The 23,063-nt window shown below is 41.3% G+C and overlaps 1 protein-coding gene across 5 annotated transcripts in view; it reads left to right on the top strand.

Annotated features, from left to right (window-relative positions):
• The window catches only part of TMC5 (transmembrane channel like 5), a 32,245-nt gene extending 10,563 nt beyond the window's left edge, over positions 1-21,682 (top strand). For 4 of the 5 annotated variants that reach the window (XM_054842497.1, XM_054842496.1, XM_054842495.1 and 1 more), the window contains exons 2-23: positions 3,382-3,543; positions 4,110-4,309; positions 4,714-4,818; positions 6,494-6,586; positions 7,377-7,476; positions 8,055-8,145; positions 8,471-8,719; positions 9,965-10,116; positions 10,655-10,799; positions 11,353-11,508; positions 11,668-11,834; positions 12,486-12,564; positions 12,933-13,030; positions 14,735-14,830; positions 15,373-15,448; positions 16,301-16,434; positions 17,588-17,761; positions 18,617-18,695; positions 19,036-19,146; positions 20,189-20,290; positions 20,595-20,640; positions 21,192-21,682. In XM_054842497.1, the coding sequence (XP_054698472.1) occupies positions 3,470-3,543; positions 4,110-4,309; positions 4,714-4,818; positions 6,494-6,586; positions 7,377-7,476; positions 8,055-8,145; positions 8,471-8,719; positions 9,965-10,116; positions 10,655-10,799; positions 11,353-11,508; positions 11,668-11,834; positions 12,486-12,564; positions 12,933-13,030; positions 14,735-14,830; positions 15,373-15,448; positions 16,301-16,434; positions 17,588-17,761; positions 18,617-18,695; positions 19,036-19,146; positions 20,189-20,290; positions 20,595-20,640; positions 21,192-21,307 (2,643 nt within the window). In that variant the 5' untranslated portion in view covers positions 3,382-3,469 and the 3' untranslated portion in view covers positions 21,308-21,682. The remainder of the gene's footprint in view (positions 1-3,381; positions 3,544-4,109; positions 4,310-4,713; positions 4,819-6,493; positions 6,587-7,376; positions 7,477-8,054; positions 8,146-8,470; positions 8,720-9,964; positions 10,117-10,654; positions 10,800-11,352; positions 11,509-11,667; positions 11,835-12,485; positions 12,565-12,932; positions 13,031-14,734; positions 14,831-15,372; positions 15,449-16,300; positions 16,435-17,587; positions 17,762-18,616; positions 18,696-19,035; positions 19,147-20,188; positions 20,291-20,594; positions 20,641-21,191) is intronic. The other variant, XM_054842499.1, reaches the window with a different exon arrangement.
• The last annotated feature ends 1,381 nt before the right edge of the window (positions 21,683-23,063 follow it).

The following is a 23,063-nucleotide window of genomic DNA, read 5'->3' as shown; positions in this document are numbered from 1 at the left end:
TACTAAATGAGGATTAGTGTCTATAGCAGAGACTTACCTGTACAGGAATGGATGAAACTAACCTGGAATATTTTGTCAAGGCTGTTGGTCTGTGACGTGAAGGCAGTTATTTTTCTGGGAAATGATCCAGAAGCCTGAGTCTGCACTGCTTGGAGTTTCCTGTTCTATGTCATTACAGTGTGTGTGAAATAATTTAAGCAGAAGGCACCCACTCTCCACGTATCCTGTAACTTATTTACATATATATGATTATTAAACCCATTGATCTTACACCCTTCTGTTCTCCAGAGGAGGAACACAAGCTTTTTCTTGTTGCTTGCTGAAATCCAAAATGTTGCCCAACAAATGGACACCACTCTGCTTGGGGAAGATTTGTCAAGCTCCTGCTTTCTATCTTTCACAAATGACCTCTGTTGTCCAGCTATTTTTTTTTTCCTTCTGGAAAATAACTTTTTAAAGGGAAAGCTAAGTCTGAATGTCATAGCTTTTCCTGGAGCTATGGTTTATTTCATCCGATCATAGGTCAAAAAGAAGAGATGGTTTAGCTTGAGCATTACCTGCTTCTGGTTCTTTCCAATGAAATACGACTGGTCAGAAATTTATAAACTGCCAGTCCATCAAACCCTAAACCTATAATGGCATCTGATTTGAAAAGAAGAGTTTCTCACAATCTTGGGGCTTGGGATGGAGAAAGTGGGTAGATTGGCGTGCCACCTGTACACACTCATACATGTATGCTCATACACACCTCCATCTCGCCCTCCAGCATTTATGTACCAGGTAGCATAGTAATCTTTGAGTGACTACAGCCTCAGTCAAGAAACATACAGGTTATCCATGTTCACGTTCTTGCTCGCTCCAAATGCCTCGAGGTTTGGGATCTAATGATCTCGGGTAGCAAGAGGAAAATCTCTAGTTTTTTTCAGGACCGAAATGCAAAGATTTGAATTTGCCTCAGTGTCCATGAGGATTTTATTTAAAATCCTTAAAACTTTAGGAGTGGAGAAAAAGCAGAGTGGCTTCGGATGCTGGGTTCAGTGTTAGACTGTAAATGTCCTGTGGGTTTTCACAGAAATCTTGGCATAAAGTGCACCTTAAGACTCAAAGGAAATAAGTGGATAATGATGGAACCAGTAGACAGTCTGTCTTGGGCTTATTTGAGGGTCTTAGCAAACATTTATGGATATGCCTAGAGGTCTTTAAAATAAGAGAAAGAAGTGATGGGTGTATTTTTTCGTCGGGCTGATCTGTTTCTTCTGATTGGTTGCACTCCAGCAACTTGGTTGATAGAGCTGGTTGATGCTTCCTACCAGCTTGCTTCTGGGGAACATTGGTTCCACACAGCCCATACGTTTCGATCAAAATATCCATTCTCTCTACAGTTTGAATGAAGACCAGGCAAGTTGATGTGCTGTTTAGATCAGTGCTCAGGTTTCCAGCTGCCTCGCTGGCAGGCTTCCGAGCTTTCTGGATGGCTGAGTCTGAGTTTGGGTTCCTGGGAAACCAGTTAAAAAAATAGAAAAATGTAATTTTGCACACTCTTCAAAGGGAATTATCTGAGAATTTTCTTCTCCTGAGAAACTAATCTTTTCCTCTTTAGCTTTTCATTACAGTTTGAAATGTAAAACACTTTTATAGGGGGAAGTTTAGTTTTCCAAGCAACTCTTTGCAGAAGACCACAATTACCTTTTTCAAGAATTGTTTCCATGCTTTTTAATGGAGTATAAGGACAGAATGTACTAATTCCTGAAGAGTTTGTATAAAACCTCAGATATGTTCTAAGCTAGTTCTCAGAAGATCATCAAGTGGTTCCTGTCAAAGAAAACTTACCTCTCAGGAGATTTAAACTTCCCATGACTTTTATGTAAGAGCCTTGGATTCTTGGGGTGTTTATTGATTTACTTTGGAGATAAGGGGAGGAGGCTCTGCTAATTACTTTTTCCAAATACATGAGAATCTCACTCTGTCTCTGTAGTTGTCAAATTGTTGCCTGAAAAAACCCGCACAAGTTTCACCTAGGGGTGACTATGTTTATAGTTTCTTGTTGGTAGTAGTCACATTCCACTGTTTACAGAAGGGGTGGGTGACGCACCATATATTCAGATTGCCTGGTATGCTTTTTTACTGAATGTTTGCTGAAGACTTGGGCGTCATAGCATACTTCATCATGCTATTAGTGAAAGTGTAGACAATGTTCTGATTAAAATGTAGGACTTTGAATTCAATCAATCACCTGTGTTTATATTCAAATCTCTTTGCAAGTCAGCGTGCAAAACCTGGGCAGTGTTTTACAACTGTATGTCACGCCACAAGGTTTTAGACTGTCTTCCAAGATCTTTAGGTGTGTAAGTGACACAAAGGTAATTTAAGAGCTTCTTTTGGCAAAACAAGAAGATTTTTGACAAGCCTTCAGAAACTAGACACTGTACAATTATCCATTTTGAAGATACTTTTCTTCATGTGATGCTTACTTTACTGCAGTAGAAATCGCAAATAAAACCCACTGCAGACAGAAAAGTTGGTTGAGACTGTACCATTAAACGAGATTCAGCTCTGCTTTTCTAGGAGTGAACCTGAGATAAAAGCAGGGTCTCACGGGTTTTGCCAGATGTGTCCTTTATTGTTTGGTTGGGTTTTTTTCCTTCCGTGTTCTTGAGTATCTTGTGAGCTGATCAAATTTGGCGTGGTGCCTTTTAGAACAAATGCTAAAAGTTGCTTCCTTTTTAATTTTGAGTATAACTTTTGATTAATTGCAAGAACTGCCTGTTTAATTTGGATTCTGTTTTTCTAATACAAGGTTCCCTTTTCACTGACTTACCTGGACTTGCTCTGACAAAGTCTGGTTTGCTCAAGACTAAAATGGAGCACTCTGTGAGGGGGAAAAAAGCTAAACCCAAACCTATATACAGGATTGAGACATGAAGTCATAGAATCCCAGAATGGTTTGGGTGGGAAGGGACCTCAAAGCCCATCTAGTTCCCACCCCCTGCCATGGGCAGGGACACCCTCCACTAGCCCAGGTTGCCCAAAGCCCCATCCAGCCTGGCCTTGAACACTGCCAGGGAGGGGATTTTCTTCTTCTTAATGTTTTGACATGCTCCTAAAACCTGGCTTCGTTGTCAGTGCTGGGGAAGACTTCATGTGGCACTCCAGTTCCCTAGTTTTGTAGAGAGCTTACTATAGAGAAGTATTAGTTCCCATTTTACCTGCAACTTCAGGTGGGCTCTAATTTCCCAATGGTAAATAGCACTAAGTTAGACCCATTTCCTATTTATATTGTTTCATGTTACTTGTTAGCAGAGTGGCAAAAATCTTCTAAGATGCTAAGATGAACATCCTTTCTTTAAATTTTGTATGTACATGCACCTATTTTGTAATTAGGTCTGTAATCAGTTTTCCCGTGAACATATTAATGAAGCAATAGAGACAAAAACAAGGAAGATTTCATCCCTCAAACCAAGGACTTGTCATGTCTTATCATTACAATGAAGCCTTTGAAAATCCAGACTACCACTTCTCAGAGACACTGGAAATTGATAGAAGGTGAGTTTATTTATTTTTTCTGTTGTGACGGTGCCATAAGAAATTAAATTTTCTATTTATATGCAGGGGAAACTTTTTCTTCAGAGTATTAATTTGTGAAATTCTGTTAATCCCCCCTTCATGCTTGCATTCTCAGACACAGATTTTTAAAGCTGTTATCAGGAAGATGACATTCAAGAGAAATGGCATGTTTGCTTTTCACATGTTAGATGAATTTATGTGTTAAATGTATTTTAGGATTTATGGCATAATGTCATGGATATTTTTTAGTTCCAGTAATTTTCACAATGTGCTATAACCTTGAATGTCCTCATTTTCCAAGCGGTTATTCCTTTTTAGGTAGAATCCAAGGTAACTTCAGGTGGAGAAAAGTTTTAGTTTTTCTAATTCAGTTGATGACCAAATCAGAATTATGATGTTGGAGTTTAACTACCAAATACCTCTCAATATCAGAGTTTGTTTTATAATGTACGCAAATTTGATGATAATAGGTAACAATTTATTAACGATAATCTATTGAGAGTTTTTTGTGGCACTCAAGGTTTTCCTTTTTGTTGCTCACACAGGAGGAATTCTCAAAAGAATCTATTCTCTCACCAAAGCCCTTATGATTCTTCACTGCATGGTTCCTACGCAGAACACAGTGGAAGAGGACAGAATTATCCTCAGGCCATGCCAATGGCCTCCATGAGACATAGCTTTGAATACAGCGAAGATTTACTGAGACTTAATGTCCTAAGCAGAAGTCCATATGGAAATTCCATGGGTATGTAATTTCTCGTATGAACAGCTTATAGAAACACTGGAACAAGTAATGGCTTACGCTGTCCTGATGGCATCCTGCAGCTCTGGAAAGCTCAACTCTATATCTTTGTTCTTGGTGGCAGTGGGGTTTTTTGGCTTTTTTGCAAGAAGTCGTTCAGATGTTACATTAACAGATCCATGCATCGTCTGCTGTATTAACAGATCGATAAATACTGACTTGTATGGACTGCATAAGTCGTTGAATACTAGTATGGACATCGGAGTGACATATAGGAGTGTTGTTAATAGGATATACTGCTGTGTTTGCAGTAGAGCTGTATTTGGTCGATAGGGTTGATATTCTGTATGTGTAAATAATCCATAGCAGTATACAACTCTCAGTATAATTCTGATTCCCTTCAACAGATAATCTTTCCTTTGAGCCAGAGCCAGAACTGGCATACGGCCCACCTTCTACCTTCCATCCACTGGATCACCCCTATACCCATGGAATTTCCAGTGTATCAGAAGGTAAGACAAGGACTGAATGTCAGTCTTGCCCTCTGTAAAATAATAAATATTTAAAAGCTTTCTGGTTCAGGTATGAAAATCTTAATGTAATAAAAGGAATCATAAAACATAAATTCTCTTTTACTATCCTACATCGTTGTAGCTGATTTTTTCCATATCTTTCTGAAGGGGATGATCTTTTTCTTGAGCAATGAAAGATATAATGCCTACCCATTTTAATCCAAACTTCCTGTAAGTGGGTCAGCATAAAACAAACTTACAGTTATCTGAAGAGACTCATTGTAGGAAGAAATAAGGGGAGGATAAGATGCATTTTTGAGACTATCTTTAGTGAATTTTTCACTATGTTGTCTCCGTGTAAATTCCAGGCTATAATAGTAATTAGAGAATTATATTCATTAAATTGCAGAGGGTCTGGCATAGTATAATCTGGATTCTGTTTTAGGCTAGCATAGTAGTTTATTGTTCATGTTCTGGGTAGGAACTGTTCTTCCCATATCGTGTAATTTTTCTGTTACAATCAGTTTGGTTTCTGTCAGCTGCTTTTGGAATGTAATTCAGAGTTCTTTTCTGGAATTGTTACCTAGATGCATGGAAAGAACCATCTCTCTCTGCCCCCAAGTGAGGGATTCTTGCTTTTTCACTTTTTCATCTTTAAGAACATGGTCTTTAAGTTAAAATGTGATTTGGCGAACCCCTGTATCTTTATTAAAAAGCAACAATTCTGTTGGTACCTGGAAATGCCTCACTCCATGAGTGACCACAGAAATAGGACATTTCCAAACACGAACAGTCATGCATGGCTTTTAATACCTGATAGTAAGGAGAGAGTGCATTTCCAATGCAGTCAACTAGAGGATAAGTGTCTGGATGCTGAAAGTTTAAGAAATACCTTCACAAGGAGGCACGGATGCTTTTTCTGATTCTTTTTAATTGCTACAAAGGAAGTTGACTCAAAGTGGAAATGACACTAACACTGGGGTTAGATCTAAATTAGATCGAAATAGTAAATATGGTGAAGGAGCCTGTAACTTGTGCATTAACTAACAGGTGCATCAGTCAGTTGGGGCCTTCCACACCAGAGGATCGAGCTCAAAAGGGGAATGTGACATGGCACAGACTGGCCATTAGCTTACTAGGAAGGCGAGGCAAGGAAAGCTGTCACTAAACTCATCTGCTTCATTGCTGGAAGGCGGATGCATTTAAGGACTCTAGTCATTTGTGTCTGAATTGGATGAAAGAAGATTGAGAGAATAGTTGCAGTTTGGGCCCAGGGAAATAGGAGTCTGGTACATATAACTTACTCAGCATGATTGAGTGTGGTTCTAAAACAATCTCTCTGAAGTCAGTGGAAGGATTTTTAAAGAAAGGACCCATCTTCTAGGAAGAAAGTCTTGAATAATCCATGTGCATGTTTATGAATGTGTTAGATGACAAAGTTTTCCATGATAGCTGAAGGCTGGGCTCGGGAACTCTTTTCCAACATGTATCTGAAAAATTGCATATGGCTGTCAAGTGTGACCAGGAAAGAAGCGAGTGGGAGAGTATATGTTTGCATGTAGGTAGTGAGATTGAAGGGTATACTTTTAAGTTGTTTCTGTGAAAGTGAAATTTGAATTTCTTAAGTCAATTTGTCAGGAGTATCTGGGCTTACTAAACAGTCCATGTTATTTAGATAGTTTTATTCGGAGACGCAGCAGAAGACCACCTGATGAGATCTTCATGACTTCTTTCAGCCCATTTGAAACGGATCCAGCGCGTAAAGAAGGTAGGAATTTAGATAAGTGGGTCGATATTAAGTAGCATCTTGCACAAGGATGGTGTGGTTGATACTGTTCTTGGTTTATCACCAGAACTGCATGTACAGTCTTTCTGTGGTTATGGGAACAACTTGGTTTTGTGTTAATGCTAGTGATTAATCTTTTATGCTGTACTAGCACACTAAAATCCCATGATAAATGAGGCACGGTGCAGTGTGAATATGTGTTAAATTGTAGACGGAAAAGCTCCACTCTCTGTTAAAATTTGACCAGCTAATGGATTGGTTTCAGTCACTGTGTTTGGAATTAGCATCAAATTCCAACTATGCCAAAACAGCCTGAATGTCAAGTAATACAGCTCTGCCTGTTCTGTAGGTAGTGCGAAGTTTGGCACCACAATCAGCTCAAATTATAGAATAAATAAAACAAAAGTTTTATATTCAAGTCAATATGTAGCATCATAGAAATGTAACTATCAGTGATCAAACAATAGACCAGAATCTTGGAGTTTGTCAGGTGGGGTTTTTTCCCCTTTATATTGCAGCTCTTTGTATTAACATCAAACAAGCATCAGACAAGTCATGTTTATTTTTTTTAACATACAGTATTGTACTACTTACATCTGTATTAGAGTACTGATGGAGCTGAGGATATTCTGAGACTTAATAATACTCCCCAGAACTTGCCACACCTTGATAGCAGTGAAAATGGGGAATGTTATTATATCCATTTCAGATTTTGTATAAGAATTACTGTATTATTATCCCAAAATTTGGATTTTTCATGGGTTTTATGCAGAGGAAGAGTTAGTTGGAAATCTTGCAAGTATGTCCACCAGAGAAAGGATTAAAACAATCCAGGAGATGCCAGAGACCATGAAAAAAAAGAGAGAGATCAGGTAAAAATAAAAGTTTATCTGTTTAGTTTTACACACACTATACTTTCAACATCTAGCTATCAAGTATGGCTGCTTGCCATCTGCTCAACTGTGGTTTGTCACTTTGAAAGAACGGAAAGTACTTTTTAAATGCACTTTTTAAACATTAACATCTTGCAAGGGAAAATAATTTAAAGATGGGTCATCGTCCTTTCTCTGCATGAGAGGAATCTCTCATTGTAATATAAAACAGAATATCAAAGCCTTGAGATTTGATTGTGAATGATGACTTGTGATTCCTTTTCACAGGAAACTTGCATGGTGGCCATTGAAAATGGAGAAGGGACCACATAGTCTCAACTATCTTTTTGTCTCCTAAATTTAGTTCCCAGAGTGAGTTAGTGGAAGAGTTAGAACATACTGTCATAGCATGGACAAGAGCCATGGTATCAGCTGGTAGAAAAGGAACCAGGAGAACATCTTCATGTTTTGTTAACTCCATTTATATGAAACAGTATTTGCAGCAGCTTCTTTGGTTTCTTGTTTTAACTACAACCTGTACTACAATGCTTGTTACCCCTTGCCCTGCTCTTCCACAGGAATAAAGTTCTTAAAGAAATAACAAAAAAATCAAGGCACTGCAGTATTCGACTTTCCTGCTGTACAGATTGCCTGCAGGGAATAGTAGTGGTAAGCGTCAGAAACTTCTGTCACTCACAGTAGAGTAAATGGCTTCAGCTGCAATATTATCGCTGTCTACAGAGGTATCTGGTCTCTTGCTTTATGTTACTTATCAAAGAACCAATTAATTGCTGCAGTGTTCATTAATAATGACTTGCATCATGGTAGCACTTAGGAACATCAGCTAAGCATCTTATGGTGCATGTAGTGGGAGAAATCCGTTCTTATCGTCCCAATGGAACTGTAAAAAAATGTGAGGCTTTATTATGTGAACTTGAGTCCTGTTTAAGACTGCTTGCTGAGATTTATGTCTCTTTCCTCTTTTGCACTCCAGTCATTTCGGCGCTTTGGAAATAGCTTGTCAGAATACTTTCACCTACTGCAGTTCATGCACAAGACTCTGAAGATCATTGGTGCCAACTTTGGAACAAGTGTTCTTTCTTATTTTATTTTCTTGAAGTGGCTGCTAAATTTCAACATCTTCTCATTCCTAATAAACTTCAGTTTCATCACAATCCCTCAGTTTATTGCGGCAGAACCAAATAACCTTTCATTCACTGGTCTGGAACTGTTCACTGGAGCTGTAAGTATATAACAACAGGTTTTTATTGGTACTGTGTGCAGCAGATCTACTTTAAAACTCACGACAGAGTAAAGAAGTTAGTATTTCTTATTAAGAGGTGGAGTTAGAATTTTACATTACTAGAAGTAATATTTAGTACATATTTGTAAAAGAAGCTGCAACAAACATTGACTCAGTGTGAGATGAACAGAACTCGTTCTGATGCGTTTGTCTCACTGCAAATGATTGCTGTGTTCAGCAGTATTTCAAGATTTTCATCACTTTCAGAAAGAGACACCAAGGAAGCCAGGCCTTCCTAAGATAGCTAAAACAGTCTTCAGCAAAACGTTTTTCCCATGCTAATTTTCCTTTGAAGATACACTGCAGATTTCCATATGTGATCCTATGAATTTTGCTTATTCCCAAAGCTTTATTCTTCCAAGGAGCACACAGATCTCTCTGTGGCAACCCGCTGAACTCACTGGGGCTTGGAAACAGGAGAATCTTTTCATTGTGTGAAGATCTTTACGCTCAGGGAATAAAGTCCCAAGCTGTTTTTAAAGGATGATTTTTTGCACTGCTCTAACTTGACTAGTATTAATTGACTAAGTGATCTGAGAAGATTACTTACTTTTATTTTTTTCTTTTTCTGTCTTTGCAGTAAAAAAATTGCATCAATCTTGTTGTTGTTAAAGGATTTCTCTAGTTAATAAACAAGACTCTGCTCTCACTAATGCTTAGTTCAGAAGAGATCTTTCTAAAAAGGAAAGGTGTCAGCCTTTTCCTTCAAAAACTGCTTTTTAAGTGCTGTGTTTTGTAGTAATGCTGTTTAACTTTGCACTGTACAGTCACCATTGCAGCAGTTCAGCTATTATGTGTTGAATGTCACGTCGTTCCTTCATAGTTGATACAATTTGTCGGTACAGAACCTTGCTCCTAAGAAAGAAGCAATTAAGCCTTTCCCTCTTCAAGAATTTTCAGAAAAGACCAAATCTTGCAAAGGTGCTGAATGCTCGTGACCATCCCACATAAATCTTAAGAAGGATACAAGTAATTTCTATATCTGTAGAAGCTCTCAAAACTATGGAAGATTTTAGCTGATAGAAGGAAAACAAAGGGCCTTATATTTAGATATCTAACCACACCTGTGATTTCACAGTAGGGAATGGGACAGCTCCTACTTCCACTACTTGGGCTTCACATGATGGTACTTCCCACCATATGCAGGTAATAGCAAACATTCTGAATGATGTCATATCTTTTCAGGGTTATTTTCAACAAACGGTACTCTACTATGGCTTTTACACCAATGCTACAATCAGTAAAATAGAGAATGGTCCATCTTACAATATGCAGCTGGCCTATATTTTCACCGTTGGAATATATTTTGTCATCTGTTTTCTTATCTTGTTGTTCAGGTAAGCTAACTGTATATTCTTCTTTCACTTACATTAAGGGAAGAAAAAGTCCCACCAAAAAACCCCACCCTGTAAATGGTTGGCAGTAATCATTACCTGAGTATGTTTCTGTAAGTTCTTATTTCCAGGTCTAGAGTTTAAGTAGAAGTTTCTGCTCAAAAGACAGCCTCCAGAAGTCAAACCTTTATTAGACAAATGAAGAATAACTGCAAAATAGTAAGGCACACACAGAGAATCCCAGTTCAAACCAATGAATATCATGATCCTCCTTTTGTAAGCTATTGCTCCTAATATCTTTTGCAATTGATGTGGCCTTCCAGAGGTAAAGATTGGCAGCAACAACTAGGAGAAGGAAATGTGAGAGTTGTTTCTTTACAGAAAAGTTTGTTTTCCATGTTGTCTTATGTCACATGCTCAAACATAGGTCCAGTAGCCTTGGGATGGGATAGAAAAACTGGCAAATCTCCCTTCTTGCCCTGCTCTACAGGCTTGATGTATTTCCCCATTATGCATCTCACAAATTTAATTTTCATTGCAGTGTGGCAAAATCCTTCTGCAGGAACTGCGTTAACCCTGAGACATTCTCTGGAGAAGCTAGCAAACTTCTCTGCACTTGGGACTTCAATATAACGAATGAAAAAGCTGTGAAGCTGAAACAAAAGAATCTCAGCACACAAATAAAGGTACAAAAGGGTAGAAAGGTACAAAACTAGAATGTGTGAGTCACTCTGCCAGAGACTTGTATGTGCATACACAAATTTGTATGCACAAATAAGTCTCTGGCAGAGTGACTGAAGTGTGCTAGTCCTGTTCATAATACACTTAAGTCTTCCTGACTGTTAAATTTAATTTGGTTTGAATTCCTGGAGTTGGCTTAGCTACTTGTTTTTCTGTTCTCTTTAAGCTACATATAAATGTTTATGTGCTTCTGTTCTACCTAATGAATGTCTGTGACTATTAAGCATTTGCCAAACAGAGTATTTAATCTGTTTTTCTTTCCTGCTATTTAACCATTTTGTAAACAAAAGGCAGGCTTGTGAAAAACAATGTAACTGTCAAGAGATAAGACTTTTAGGATAGGAACAGAAAGTTGTCCAGTAAATGTTCCTAGGATATTACTCTGCCTATCTTCTAGAGAAATAACCTTTCATTCAGTCTCTCAAGTAGTTACTTGAAACAAGTTTTGCTTTATGCTGTTGACTAAGGAATTCTTCATTAGGAGTTATTTTCTTGCAGGAATACCTCGCTGCGGTAAACCGAGAAGTTCTAAATTTTTCTGTAAGAGAGAGAGTTGTTCGTGTTGTAATTCATCTTGCTTCTTGGGTTGTTTCCCTGGGAACAGCAGTAGCTGCTTGTGCTGGTGTTTACTTCCTCTCCGTTAATAACCTAAAGGTAAGGACATGGGCCCATAAAACATGTCTCTAACGTGAGAGCATACAGGGAGGTGTGCTGAGTGTCTTCTCTGTGGACACAACTTGAGGCAGCATTTTGGTTAAGGCTTTAAGTTGGGGCCGTTTGGTTGTTTTCATGTTTTTGTTTTTCCTCTTTAAGCTGTTTGCAAAAGGGCATAAAAATGACCTGGAGAGCCAAGCTGCCATGTTGGTGCTACCTATTGTCGTATCTGTCCTTAACACATTCATCCCGTTCCTCTACTCGTGGCTTGTACACCTGGAGAGATTTCAGACTCCCAGACACCAGATATGTGTCACTATTACCAGGTATTTGTTGCTACTACCTCTTAGTGCTTTTTCCCTGAAGTTGACTGACTCTTCTTTTTGACAGCAAGCTGTGTCTAGGTGATGTGGTGGGAAGTAGGTAGCTATGGAGAAGAATTCATCTTCTCCAAAGGCTTCTATGCACTCCTCCCTCCATGTTTTGTCTTCTGTGAGCCTTCTGGAGTGTTACATCTCTGCGTGAGGACAGGGTATGGTTTCCCTCTCAATTAGGCACACTGTAACACTGGGCTTGCTTTTGTTTGTAGCTTCTGTAGATGGCCCTTGGGCTGTTGTTCCCAGGGAAAGGAAGGGGAGAGAGGAGTGAGGAGGTCTTGCTTCACTACAGATGCATGGAATTAACAGCATGGAAGCCCTGGTGCTCCTCAGACCTGCCTCCTCTGTGGAGCCCACACCCATCAGCCTGTTCAGCAGAGGCTTGTTCCAAGGTTGTCATGCCCAGCTCCCCTTCTGCCAGGACAATAGAATAATGCTGCACCCGAGCTCCGAGGAGAGCTCCTGTGCGTCCTGGCACTCTGCAGGACTTTTGTTGTTATAAAGAAGGTAACAACATGTAACCAACGGTCATCCTGCCATCCTTCCTTCCAGTTTCCTTTGGACCAGCTATCAGTGCAGTTACTGTTACTTTCTTTTTAGAAATATCATCCTGAAGATATCAATTGTTGGAATATTGTGCTACTACTGGCTTAACATTGTGGCTACGTCAGAGTCACAGGTAAAGTTTCAAAAATAAAAATCTTTGACTTACAATGCCAGGTTGGGAACCACTTCGATAAGCGGCTTCCTGCAGCAAAGAGAAGTACATGTAGTGTCTTGGAAAGCTGAATTTGCCAACCTTGCATTTTTTTATTTGCATCTCTGGAGAAATGAACTGTAGGGAAAAAATGAATCACCCAACTCGGGTTTCAGCTGGTTTGCAGCATTGTTCAAAGAGAGGTCAACTGTGATTAGTCAGGATGTTAGCCAAACTTTGATCTGTAGCCCAAGTTTCAGATGCCCAGGCATTTGGGAACAATGTTAGAATCGCATGATTTTTGACTTCTAGATATGCATTTTTATTTTTATTTTTTCTTCTTCTTAAAGTGCTGGGAAACTCTGGTTGGCCAAGATATCTATCGTCTTGTTCTAATTGACTTGATATTTTGTTTGCTTGGCTCTTTCTTTGGAGAGTTTTTACGAAGGTGAGTACTACTTCGCTAATCTTGTTCTTATTCATTAACCAAAGACACCAAAGACATGGTCTTCTTTTCCAAGGAGAAGTCCAACAGAAGCGTGGCTGCGGCACCCCTGGAGCTTCCCTGGTTGTCCCTGCCAGGCACAGTCTCTGGGCACACGCCTCGGGTATATTGCAGCTCCTTCTTAGGAGGAGGCCAGAGTGTGTACCGTTCTACTCTCCCAGTGTGTCCTTTTTCCCTTTGGAGGTGGAAACGCAGGCAGGGAGGAAGCCACGTTGTACTCCCCTCGATCTCCTGAGTGGAGTGACAGAGGACCAGGTGTCTCAAGCAGAAAACCTTGTTTCTCTGCACATGCACAGGCACGCTGCTGGCTTGCCTTGGTATGTCCCCCTGTAGTTTTTTTCCTCCTAGTTATGTCACTCTACAGACTGCACGAAAGTTTAAAGTCTTATTTTAATTGGTGTTATTACGGATGTAATATGACTCTCAAGCGTAGAGTTCTGTAGCATGGTAAGTGAGAAGGCATTTTTAACTGAACATGAATACAGCTAAGCACGTAAGCAAAAAGTCATTTAATTCTGACATCTGCTGTGTGTACCTTCCTATTGCCAAACATTATGTATGACTTAAGGTAGTAGAGTATTTAAATGCTTGCCAGCTCTACACAGCATTTAGGGTTCCTGGCCGTACTTGTTTACAAGCACATGATGTGAACAAGCCTGGTTTACAAGGTAGGACTTTGTTACAAACTCAATGTTAAATCGACACAAACCAACACTGAGAGGCCCTTGAAGACTTTCCCTTCACAGCTCTTACCAGTGTATTTTAATCCTCCTTCTGTTCAGGTAGGAAACCACCTCCCAGCGAAAGGTCACAGTACCAGAACTGCAGTGTCAGCTCTGATGAATATGTCCTCCTCTAAGCTGCGTGAAAGTGCCAGTCTTACAGCTGTGAAAGATTACAATTACAATTACTCGTAATTATTCATACGTATTCAGACTAACTCCCTGCAAGCCGAGCCCTGAGACTTTGAAGATGCAGCTGATCAGCTGGTACCAAGACCTATATTCAGGAGAGATGGGATAGTTACTAATATCTTTACTGTTCTTGCTACAAGCACAAGCTGAAACTTCCCAGCTCAGGAAAATGAGGAGATAAAAAGGCATTGTTGGCCCTCAGTAGGAATCCTCTGAGTACTTGCTTACCTGAGTGTGTGTCGGCTGCTTGCAACCTCAGTTAGATTAAAGCAGAATATATTCAGGATATATTAAGAGTATCAGTCTACAAGATTCTTTTTTTTTTTTTTTTTTTGATTGAGCCTGAAATATTTCAAGACTCAGGAACTGAAAAGCTGTTACAATTTCGTACCGAGGCCATTTCAACTGTTTAATCATAAGCATAAGAATACTTTTCTGATATAGCTACAAATCTTTTTTTTTTTTTCTCTCTTTTTGAGTTGCATGGAAAATATCCTAGGTCTTATTTCACTCCTGCTGTGTGTTATGGGAATTTGCTCTTGCCAAATTCTGTTTCATTTTTGACATGCTGTCTATTCAATGAGCTGTGGCTGCTTTGCATGACGTGTGGTTAATGCAGCCCCTGAATAATTTGTCATTGATGCTTGTATTCAGGAGGTCATTTGCAGAGATTTCTGCAAAGGGTTTTATCATTTAACAAATGCTGTTGTGCTGTGTTGGGCTTTTTCCCCAGAATTATTGGAACTACAGCCTATGTGAGCCTGGGGCTGCCAGAATTTGATATCGGACGAAATGTTTTGGATTTGATCTATGCACAGACTTTGACCTGGTAAGTGGTGCGTTTATGGCCTCGAAACATTCTGGTGTGCTTCCTGCCGTGGGGGAAAGAACAGGATAAATGCCTAAAGGAGGTGATATATTAAGTACCTTTGTGGGGATTGTGACTTGCAGTCAGTTCTCTTTGGAGCTCTGCAGGTAATAACAACTTTAGTCAGTCCTTTGCCCTGCGGCCACTTGGTTTGGGAGAAGCCCATAAAAGGAACAACGTAAAGTTTTGTTTACTTCCCCGCCGGAATGGTGTTCCTGTTGATATAGTTGCAGTATTAAACCCTGGAAAGGTGCCTTATTTCTAAGAATGAGTCCGTTACTCCAATTACAAGAGTTTTGCAGATGTGTATGTACATATGTGTGTTTGAAGTTGCATATTTTTAAAGGTTGACTTGCTGTTACAGGATCAAGGTTAAAATAACTACACTTCCAAATAACCAAACATTAACTGTATATGAAGTTAGTGTGATATTTTCAGTGCACCGAGAGCTGTGTGGTGAATAGTGAAGACTTAACTTTTCTCTTACAAATCCTCTCTTGTAGGATCAGTATCCTCTTCTCACCTCTGCTGCCTGGTATCCAGATGATATCATTTTCTATAGTATTTTATGTGAAAAAGGTAACAAGCTTTACATGTATTCATCATAAACTTACACCCTTTGAAATCTGGGCAGAATTTATTTTGTTGAAGTGCTGGTTTTGTCTGGAGGCTGAGGGGGGTTTGCATTTAGGGAAGCAGTTCAGTTGATGAGAGTTTGCAGGGGGTGTGTGTGCTTTAAAGAAACACAATTTAGATGCACGGCCTTGAATTACAAACCTGTGAAAGTCGAGGGGGAGAGTGTAGAAGGATTATAGGAGGGTTAAGAGCACAGTTAGAGAGGGGAGAGAATAAAGTAGTAAAATTAAAGGCCAGGGAATTAACGGTGTATAAGTGCATATGTCGGTATAGACACTCGGCCTGTGGCTGTGACTTTGGCTTCCCACTTACTCCCCAGAACCGTGCCCCCCAAGTTATCCAAGTGTAAGCTAAGGATCAGCTAAGGATCACAATGGAAATGTCATCTTTTCAGAATTCTTTGTCTCAGTAGTATGACTAGATGATAGATTGTTTGTTGGGTCATTGAGCAGTTTGTAGTGTTGAATGTGGAAGAACAAAGCTATAGCGAGACAGATTAATTCAAGCTTCCCTGAATGGTGGCTTTGTGTATGCTACAAAAGCAAACTCTACCCAACAGAGTCCTGAAGAACCCATCAGAACCTCATTTTGCCTCTTACTATTTAACGACTATATTCTTGAAGTTTTCTAAAACTACAGTATATCTATCAAATTCATATAAAAGAAGTACTTGGAAACTTTTGATAGATGCTATTCCAGCAATTGCCACCAGCAATTTAGTGGGATTGACTTACCCTGAGTTGAAGCAGCAGGTAACACCATTCCAAGAGTCAGTGCACCTTCATCTCCTTAAAGGTCAGTCTGATGATGAATTGCCAACCCCCTCGCAAAGTCTGGAGAACTGCTCAGATGACAACATCCTTCATGTTCCTGCTGTTCTTCCCTTCCTTCCTTGGAGTCCTCTCTGTCATTGGAGTCACTGTCTGGAGGTATGGAAGATCACTGGCATTCAATTCTACTACGCTATGCTGTGTCCCCTCATACTGGGCAGAGGAACCTGAATTTTCCTATAGAATAAGCTCTATTCATTACTAACGGAAGGTTCCAGATGTTCCTGAGATGTTGCATATGCTGAAAACAAGATGTTCTCAGCGAGTTTGCAAGAACATGGTTAAGGCAGTAACTTGTGCCGTAAGAAAGTGGGAGGAGAAACAAAGTTACCTTGAAGTTTTGGGTTCCTATTTAAATGTCACAGTAGATTTGGCTTTTCCTCCTTAAAAGTTTCTGTGACCTAGTCCGAGTTCCTGGACTGACTTATGTTACAGGTCATACGGGGTCTGCAGTGGAGAACACCTGGAAAAACTCAGTTGAGATCAACTTCTGGATTATTTACAAGCATCACAAGCTCTTTTTTCAGGGAGTGCTGGCCTCTGCAATAAGCATCTTGGTTGTTACCAGTACTTTAAAGCTGCTTTATGTGCACGTTGCTCTGGTCACAGTAATGAGGGCAGCACGGATACCCCTTTTCTTTTTCTTGGCAATTCTCAGCCGCAGGATTTCAATATTTAGTAAGCCAGGTTGCTACACATGAAATCGGGTGGGATGAGATATGTCAGAGCAAACATTTCCAGATGGGAATTTCAGAGTGTCTGGAGTGGTTAATTTTCAAAGCAAACAGCATTTTCCTATTTTGGTCTACCTGAAAATGTTAGTTCTTGCTCTGGGCTGCCTTAGTTCACCACATCCCGTTGTTACTGAAAATCTGTAGTGACTTGTGTCCTCGAAGGCAAGGTGAAATACTGGTTCCCCTAAGCACCTGTGGTGAAACTTGGAAAATCCACGTTTTCAGTTTGCCGTAGCTTGCGCTACAGTGATTGACTTGTTGCATTTCGGTCAAGATTGTGTTGGCAGGGCTTGGCACCGATCCGTTGCAGCGGGGCTGCGTAGCCGGGGGTCGGCGTTTTAATGGCTGCGGAGTCACCAAGTTAAAAGTCGGATGTAGATCATGGAAGTTCCCTGAGGGTCCAAGGAGAGCAGAGGGCGATAGCAAACTGATGAGCAATTTGATGTACAAAATCACAATTTAACTGAATATCTGGTTAATATATGAAGCTTTAGGTAGCTGTTTTCTCGCACTTTCAGGTTAAAACCTTCAGAAGAATGTGGTCCTTTCAGAGGTTTGTCTTCTATGTATGCCGCAGTCTCTGAGTGGATAAAAACACTGGAAAATTACACAGCCTCAAAATGGGTAGTGTGGATCTACCATAACTTGATTACAAGTGAACTTTTCTTCTTCATCCTCTCCGCCGTTGTCCTGTAAGTACCTGCTAATTAAAAGCACTGGAAAAGGACCTGAAGTGGAAAAAACTGGCTATAAAAAAATAAAAAAATTGCAAAGTGCATTTTCAAGCATCAGCAATGGTTAATATATTGGAAATCCGTGTATTTTGAGGTACATAAAGAAGTTATAAACCCTATTCCTTTTATGTTAGGATGCCAAAGCTCTTTACAAACCAGCTTCGCGCTAACCCTAGGACACGCTGCTTTTAATTGAGTATTTCTAGTTTGCTGCAGCCTAGGCTCCAGATCTTCTTACCACTGGCACACGTAGCTTTAGAACACCAGCAAAGGGAACGTGCTGCGTACGGTTGGCAGGACAGATTGCCTTTTCCCCCTTCTAGCATGGGCCGTGCACACGGAAGAGCCCAAAGTGTTCTCGTAAAACTAGATCCCCCTCGTTGTGGTGGGCTGGCCTGGAGGGCGTGAGCGCTCAGTGTGGTGACCGGAGGTCCAGGCGTGTGTCTAAGCAAACGGCACAAAGCTGGGCGAGAGCACTGCGTTCCGCTTTATCTGAAACGCACCTTGTATTGTTGACTGACTTTAATTGCACCTCTCATCTTGAATACGAGCCCGTAAATCTTTGGGTCTTTTCCAACAGAATGTCTTAAGCAATTTCACGTGTTTGCCATTCCTTGTGTAGTTATATACATATATTTTTTTATATATGTGTCTGTATGGATATATATGTGTGTATAGATATGCATATATATATTTTAATGGATAAAATAAACAAGGTAACTTTCTGTGTAGGCAATGACTAGGGGGAAGTACTCATGGGTATGAGTGCTCATATGTTGAACTTTTTTTTCTCCCCCTTGTGTGTGTGTCTAGAATTATTACTTATCTTTACTGGCAAATAATAAAAGGAAGAAAGACCATGACCAGACTCTTACGTGAGCAGATTATTAATGTAAGTTTGACTTTCAGCTTTATCTTTTTTAAAATTTGGCTTCCTTTTTAACTGCCTCATCCTGCTATTGTGGAGCTGTAATCTGTTCTTCCTATGAGAGTTCAAGGGAGGGTGGGAGCCCTCCCCCACATGAATTGCAGGGAAACTGAACTCACAAATAGACTTGTCACAAAATAATTTCATCTTCAAGCTGTGCTGCTGCAGCTCCCTCTGCAGACAGATTATTTTAGAATAAAAGGAATTTTAGTGATTATTCTGGTCAATGGTTACTCGTAGGCTTTGAGCCTCTCAAGAATGATTAGTCCATTCCAGCTAACGATTGAATATGTCTTGACCACAGGGAGGAGAAGATAGAAGGTTTTTACTTGGAAAGCTACAGTCCCTGCAGAGAGCAAACTTGAACCAATCTGTGCCGAGAGGACAAGGCCTGCAGGTCTGTTTGATAACCCAGGTACTGCTGTTCCAGCCATGCACTTGGTACAATTTTGGGGGGTTCCTCTCGCCTTGCAAATAGACTGCGTCTTGGGGTATGTCTCTAGTGAAGCCTTCATGTAAGTTGATTGATGACTAGTTAACTCCAGGCAGCAAAAGCATACCATGGGAGTTCCCTAAGTATTTGTTCCAGACTGGAATTTGACCTGGGAAGGGTACAGAAAAGCCCCTGCCCTCACTGGACGTTCCCAGTGTGGGGTGCAGTGATCGTCACCCAAGGGTTGGGCCCCCCCGCACCTTGCCTAGACTGAGGCAGCAGCTGCCCTCCTCCCCGACCGCACCTCTTCCGGGGTTTGGGCTTTGTGCCCCCCCATTTTCAGCTGAGGTAAAACTGAATGCTTTGACCTAACCCCATTTTAAATCCCAAACAGCGTCACAACAGACATCTAATGTCTTAAACTTGAATTTATTTATCAAGACAGCCCTGCCTGCTGAGCCACCAAATTAGTGTCAAAACGTGCACAGGGAGGGGCTGCGCAGTGTTTGTTGGGGATGAGTGAAAACTCTTTGACCTCTACATCCTGGTGAAGAAAAAGGGGTTGTTAGGTTTCCCTCCCCCAAAAAAAACAAATCCCCTGTATGCCTGGCCATTATTAATGTGATGATACAAATAAATACTGATAACAATTGATATTGATACATTGGCAAGTATACATGTGTGATAATATAAATCAATAGTGACTGTAAAGAGGGGAGCTGAAAGCGAACGGGCACTTCCTGCACGCTGGAGACTTCCAGACGCTCGACAAGCCTGTGGCCACGTCTGGGGTCACAGGTGGGACCCCGGGGCGGGGGTTTGACAGCCACGAGGTGCGGGTGTCCCTGGAGCTGGTCAGGTCAGATTTCACGAGGACATGCCAGAACAATCTCGTTGGGGATGTATAGAGCTGCCTCCCTCGAACATGGGGACAGCCCTGGGTGTGAGCAGCGCTGCCTGTGGTTCGTTCCACAGCCCGAAGCCGGACTGCAGCGCTGCTGACGCCACGTCCTCTGTCTTTCAGACGAACTCTTCTTCACACTGCGCATCCAGGCAGCCTGCCCAGCACCTGCCAGGCGACCGAGGAAGCGCAGCGGAGAGGAATCCGAGTGCAGCCTACGACGAGGTGAGACAGGCAAAAAGAGGAAGTCTCTGCTAGGTTTCCTTGATAGAACTCGGGGCATGATATACACAATGGCCATATGTTGAACAGAGAGGTCATCCTGTATGTACAGAAATAACTTTAAAGACTAATTTGAGCAGGTACAAAAATGCAATCAGAATAGCTGCTGGAATACTCATACTCACAAAGCTGCTCAAGAGCTGGAGTGTGTGGTTTTCTTACAGGTAACTGGCAGCTTTTAAGTTCCAAGATAACAGGTGCGTGAGGCAAACCCCGACCTAAATCTGCTTGTGCCTTTTGTTTTCAGTATGTCTGCTCTGCTGGGATCGTGAGGGGCTCTGGCTTCCCGCCAGGTAAGTGACAACGGTGCAACACGCAGCTCAGTAAAAACGTTTGCTGCAGTACAGACACAGTGTGTAACAGCGTCAAGTGAGAGGACAGAGTTTTACATCTTTTATCAAGAGAAACAAAAAGGCAGCTGGGCTTTGGGGTAAACGTTTTCTATAGGCTGTGCCTATTGGCAGCTCCTTGGGGTGCTGGTGGCGGCTGCTGGAGACTGATCACAAGCTGGAGTTGGATTTCTGCGGGTAAATGAGCCGTTCTGTCTTACGGGAGCAGCCACCCGCGAGAACATCCCATCCCATCGCGTTAGAGATGCACTTCGCATCTGGTGCAAATCGCAAGGAGGTGGTTAGTGACGTGGAGTCCCTCGGACATTGTGTGTCTGGAATAAAGCGAGCTATGGAAATGTGGTGGTAGCTTGAACTACTCCTGGGTTACACAAACATGTAACTTCATTCCAAATACTTGACAGATGAGACATGCAAGTAGCACGGGGTGTTTAACGGGGCAGTTGTTACACTGACACCAGCAGAGTTAACATTGCTTGTGTTGTGCAAACCAGATTCAGAGATGTCCCAGCTCCACGGCCAGGCCGGCATGTCCGAGGCGCTGGCGCTTGCTCTACGCGCTAGAGAAGCAGCGGAGTGGGAAGATGAAGACGACGACAAAGATTTTTGACCGTGAGCAGGCGGAATCAATAACAAACATTGAGGCACCGACTGATGTTCTGCAGAAAGCAACACTCGCACTAATGACTGAAAGAACCATTCCAACATTTTTTTTTACCCCCAAATGGAAGAAAAAAATACAACAACAGATGCAAAATGCATCTGACTACAGCTTATTGGTACAGTACGGAATATCCTGTGTGTAGTGATACCCTGGTGATTGCCTTCCCCTGGGATTGGCTGTTACCTCTGTACAGTTTCCTTGTATTTAGTCTAATTGTAAATTAAAGCTTTGGTCATTAAAAATATTTTAATCAGTGGGATTGTTCAAACTGCTTTGATCTGATCTAACCCAAAAGTGAAGTCAAAATAAAATAGAAGCAAATGAAAGATGTTGTCATGGCTGCTGAGTAACCTGTGTAACTTGTGTGAACCAGGTTGAGATGCTATTCCATTTCCATTTCTCTGAGCCATTTTATAGTTTATTATGGTCACTGCAAACCAGCTCTGATGTCACAGGTTAGCAGAACTATTTTTTTAAGAGTGACTACTTATCAGAATTCTCATCTGTGTAAAACCACTGCTTGTAAACAAAAAGTTTACACGTACCTTTTCGGTAAAGGATAGAGCGGAAGTTACACAACTGATTTTTTTTTTTTTTTTTTAATCACAGCTGACTTTGAGACACTTTGTGCAACTTCCTTTTAGCCAGAGCCACAACTTTGCCATGATGATGATTTTTTTTTTTTTTTAGCCCATTTTCTACTACCACCCTGTTTATTCCTCCCTCAGTGCTTTGGACATACATATGCCTTAGGAAAGAGGCTTTTCCTCATGCTCATAATTTTGGTTGAAGACAAGCCAAAACCAGCCACCAAAGCTACATTTAAAAAAAAAAGGACAAACTTTACACAAAATGTGAGACTAGAACTTCAATTTTATTAGGTTTTTCTGCATGTGTGACTGCAGAGTCTGGCTGGGAACATGGCCTCGTGTTTGCGCTGCAGGTGGTGGCCCAGCAGCAGCCACCGGAGGTTTGGAGCCGGGGCGCTGGGCCCTGCCTTTGCTGCGAACACGGGAGCGGTGGAGGCTGCGGAGGCCGTGAGCTGAGCTTGGGGGGAGCACGACGTACAGGTGACGTGCACCCGCAGAGCGAGCGCTGGTTCCGCAGTGCAGGGTGGGAAATGACATGAACCCAAGCGGCTTGCATCATCCCCTCCTTACTCCTACGTGTCTCAGCCCTTACGTATAGCTCAAGATACCAGCAAAAAATCCATCAGCCCTCACAGAAGGCAGCGTTAATCTGCTGCTAATTCTGAAGTTTGGTCTTACCTTAGTTGCAACAGTTGTGTAGTTCTTTCCACCAATGACGAATCTATTTAATTTTTTTATTACCTTTTGCCTCTTTTGTTGAAGTTTTTTTAAATACCAGGTGGCTCTGTGAGCAAGAACTAGTTCTAAGCGTGCGGCATCCTACCACCATCACTTATACCCAAAGGGACGTACCCCACTGCCCCACGGGCCGCGCCCCGTGCTGTTCGTTTCTGCAAGCGCAGCATTGCCCTAGCACAGTGCACAGGGCAGCTGAAACACAGCCAGGCCCCAGCAAGGAAACAATTAATTCACCAAGGAACCACCTTAGTGACTAGAACGTGTTTTAAACATATGCATGGCTACACGTGCAGCCTAAGGTATCACGTGAGATCACAAATGAACAACCTGCAGCATGTAACCAATCAAGTCTTCAAATTCCTCATTTCTGTTGA

This window comes from Grus americana, chromosome 15, assembly GCF_028858705.1.
Source record: "Grus americana isolate bGruAme1 chromosome 15, bGruAme1.mat, whole genome shotgun sequence".
In the NCBI taxonomy this organism is placed as follows: Eukaryota; Metazoa; Chordata; class Aves; order Gruiformes; family Gruidae; genus Grus; species Grus americana.
The sequence above is the reverse complement of the archived record's forward strand: the minus strand, read 5'-3'. Positions and strand labels throughout refer to the sequence as shown.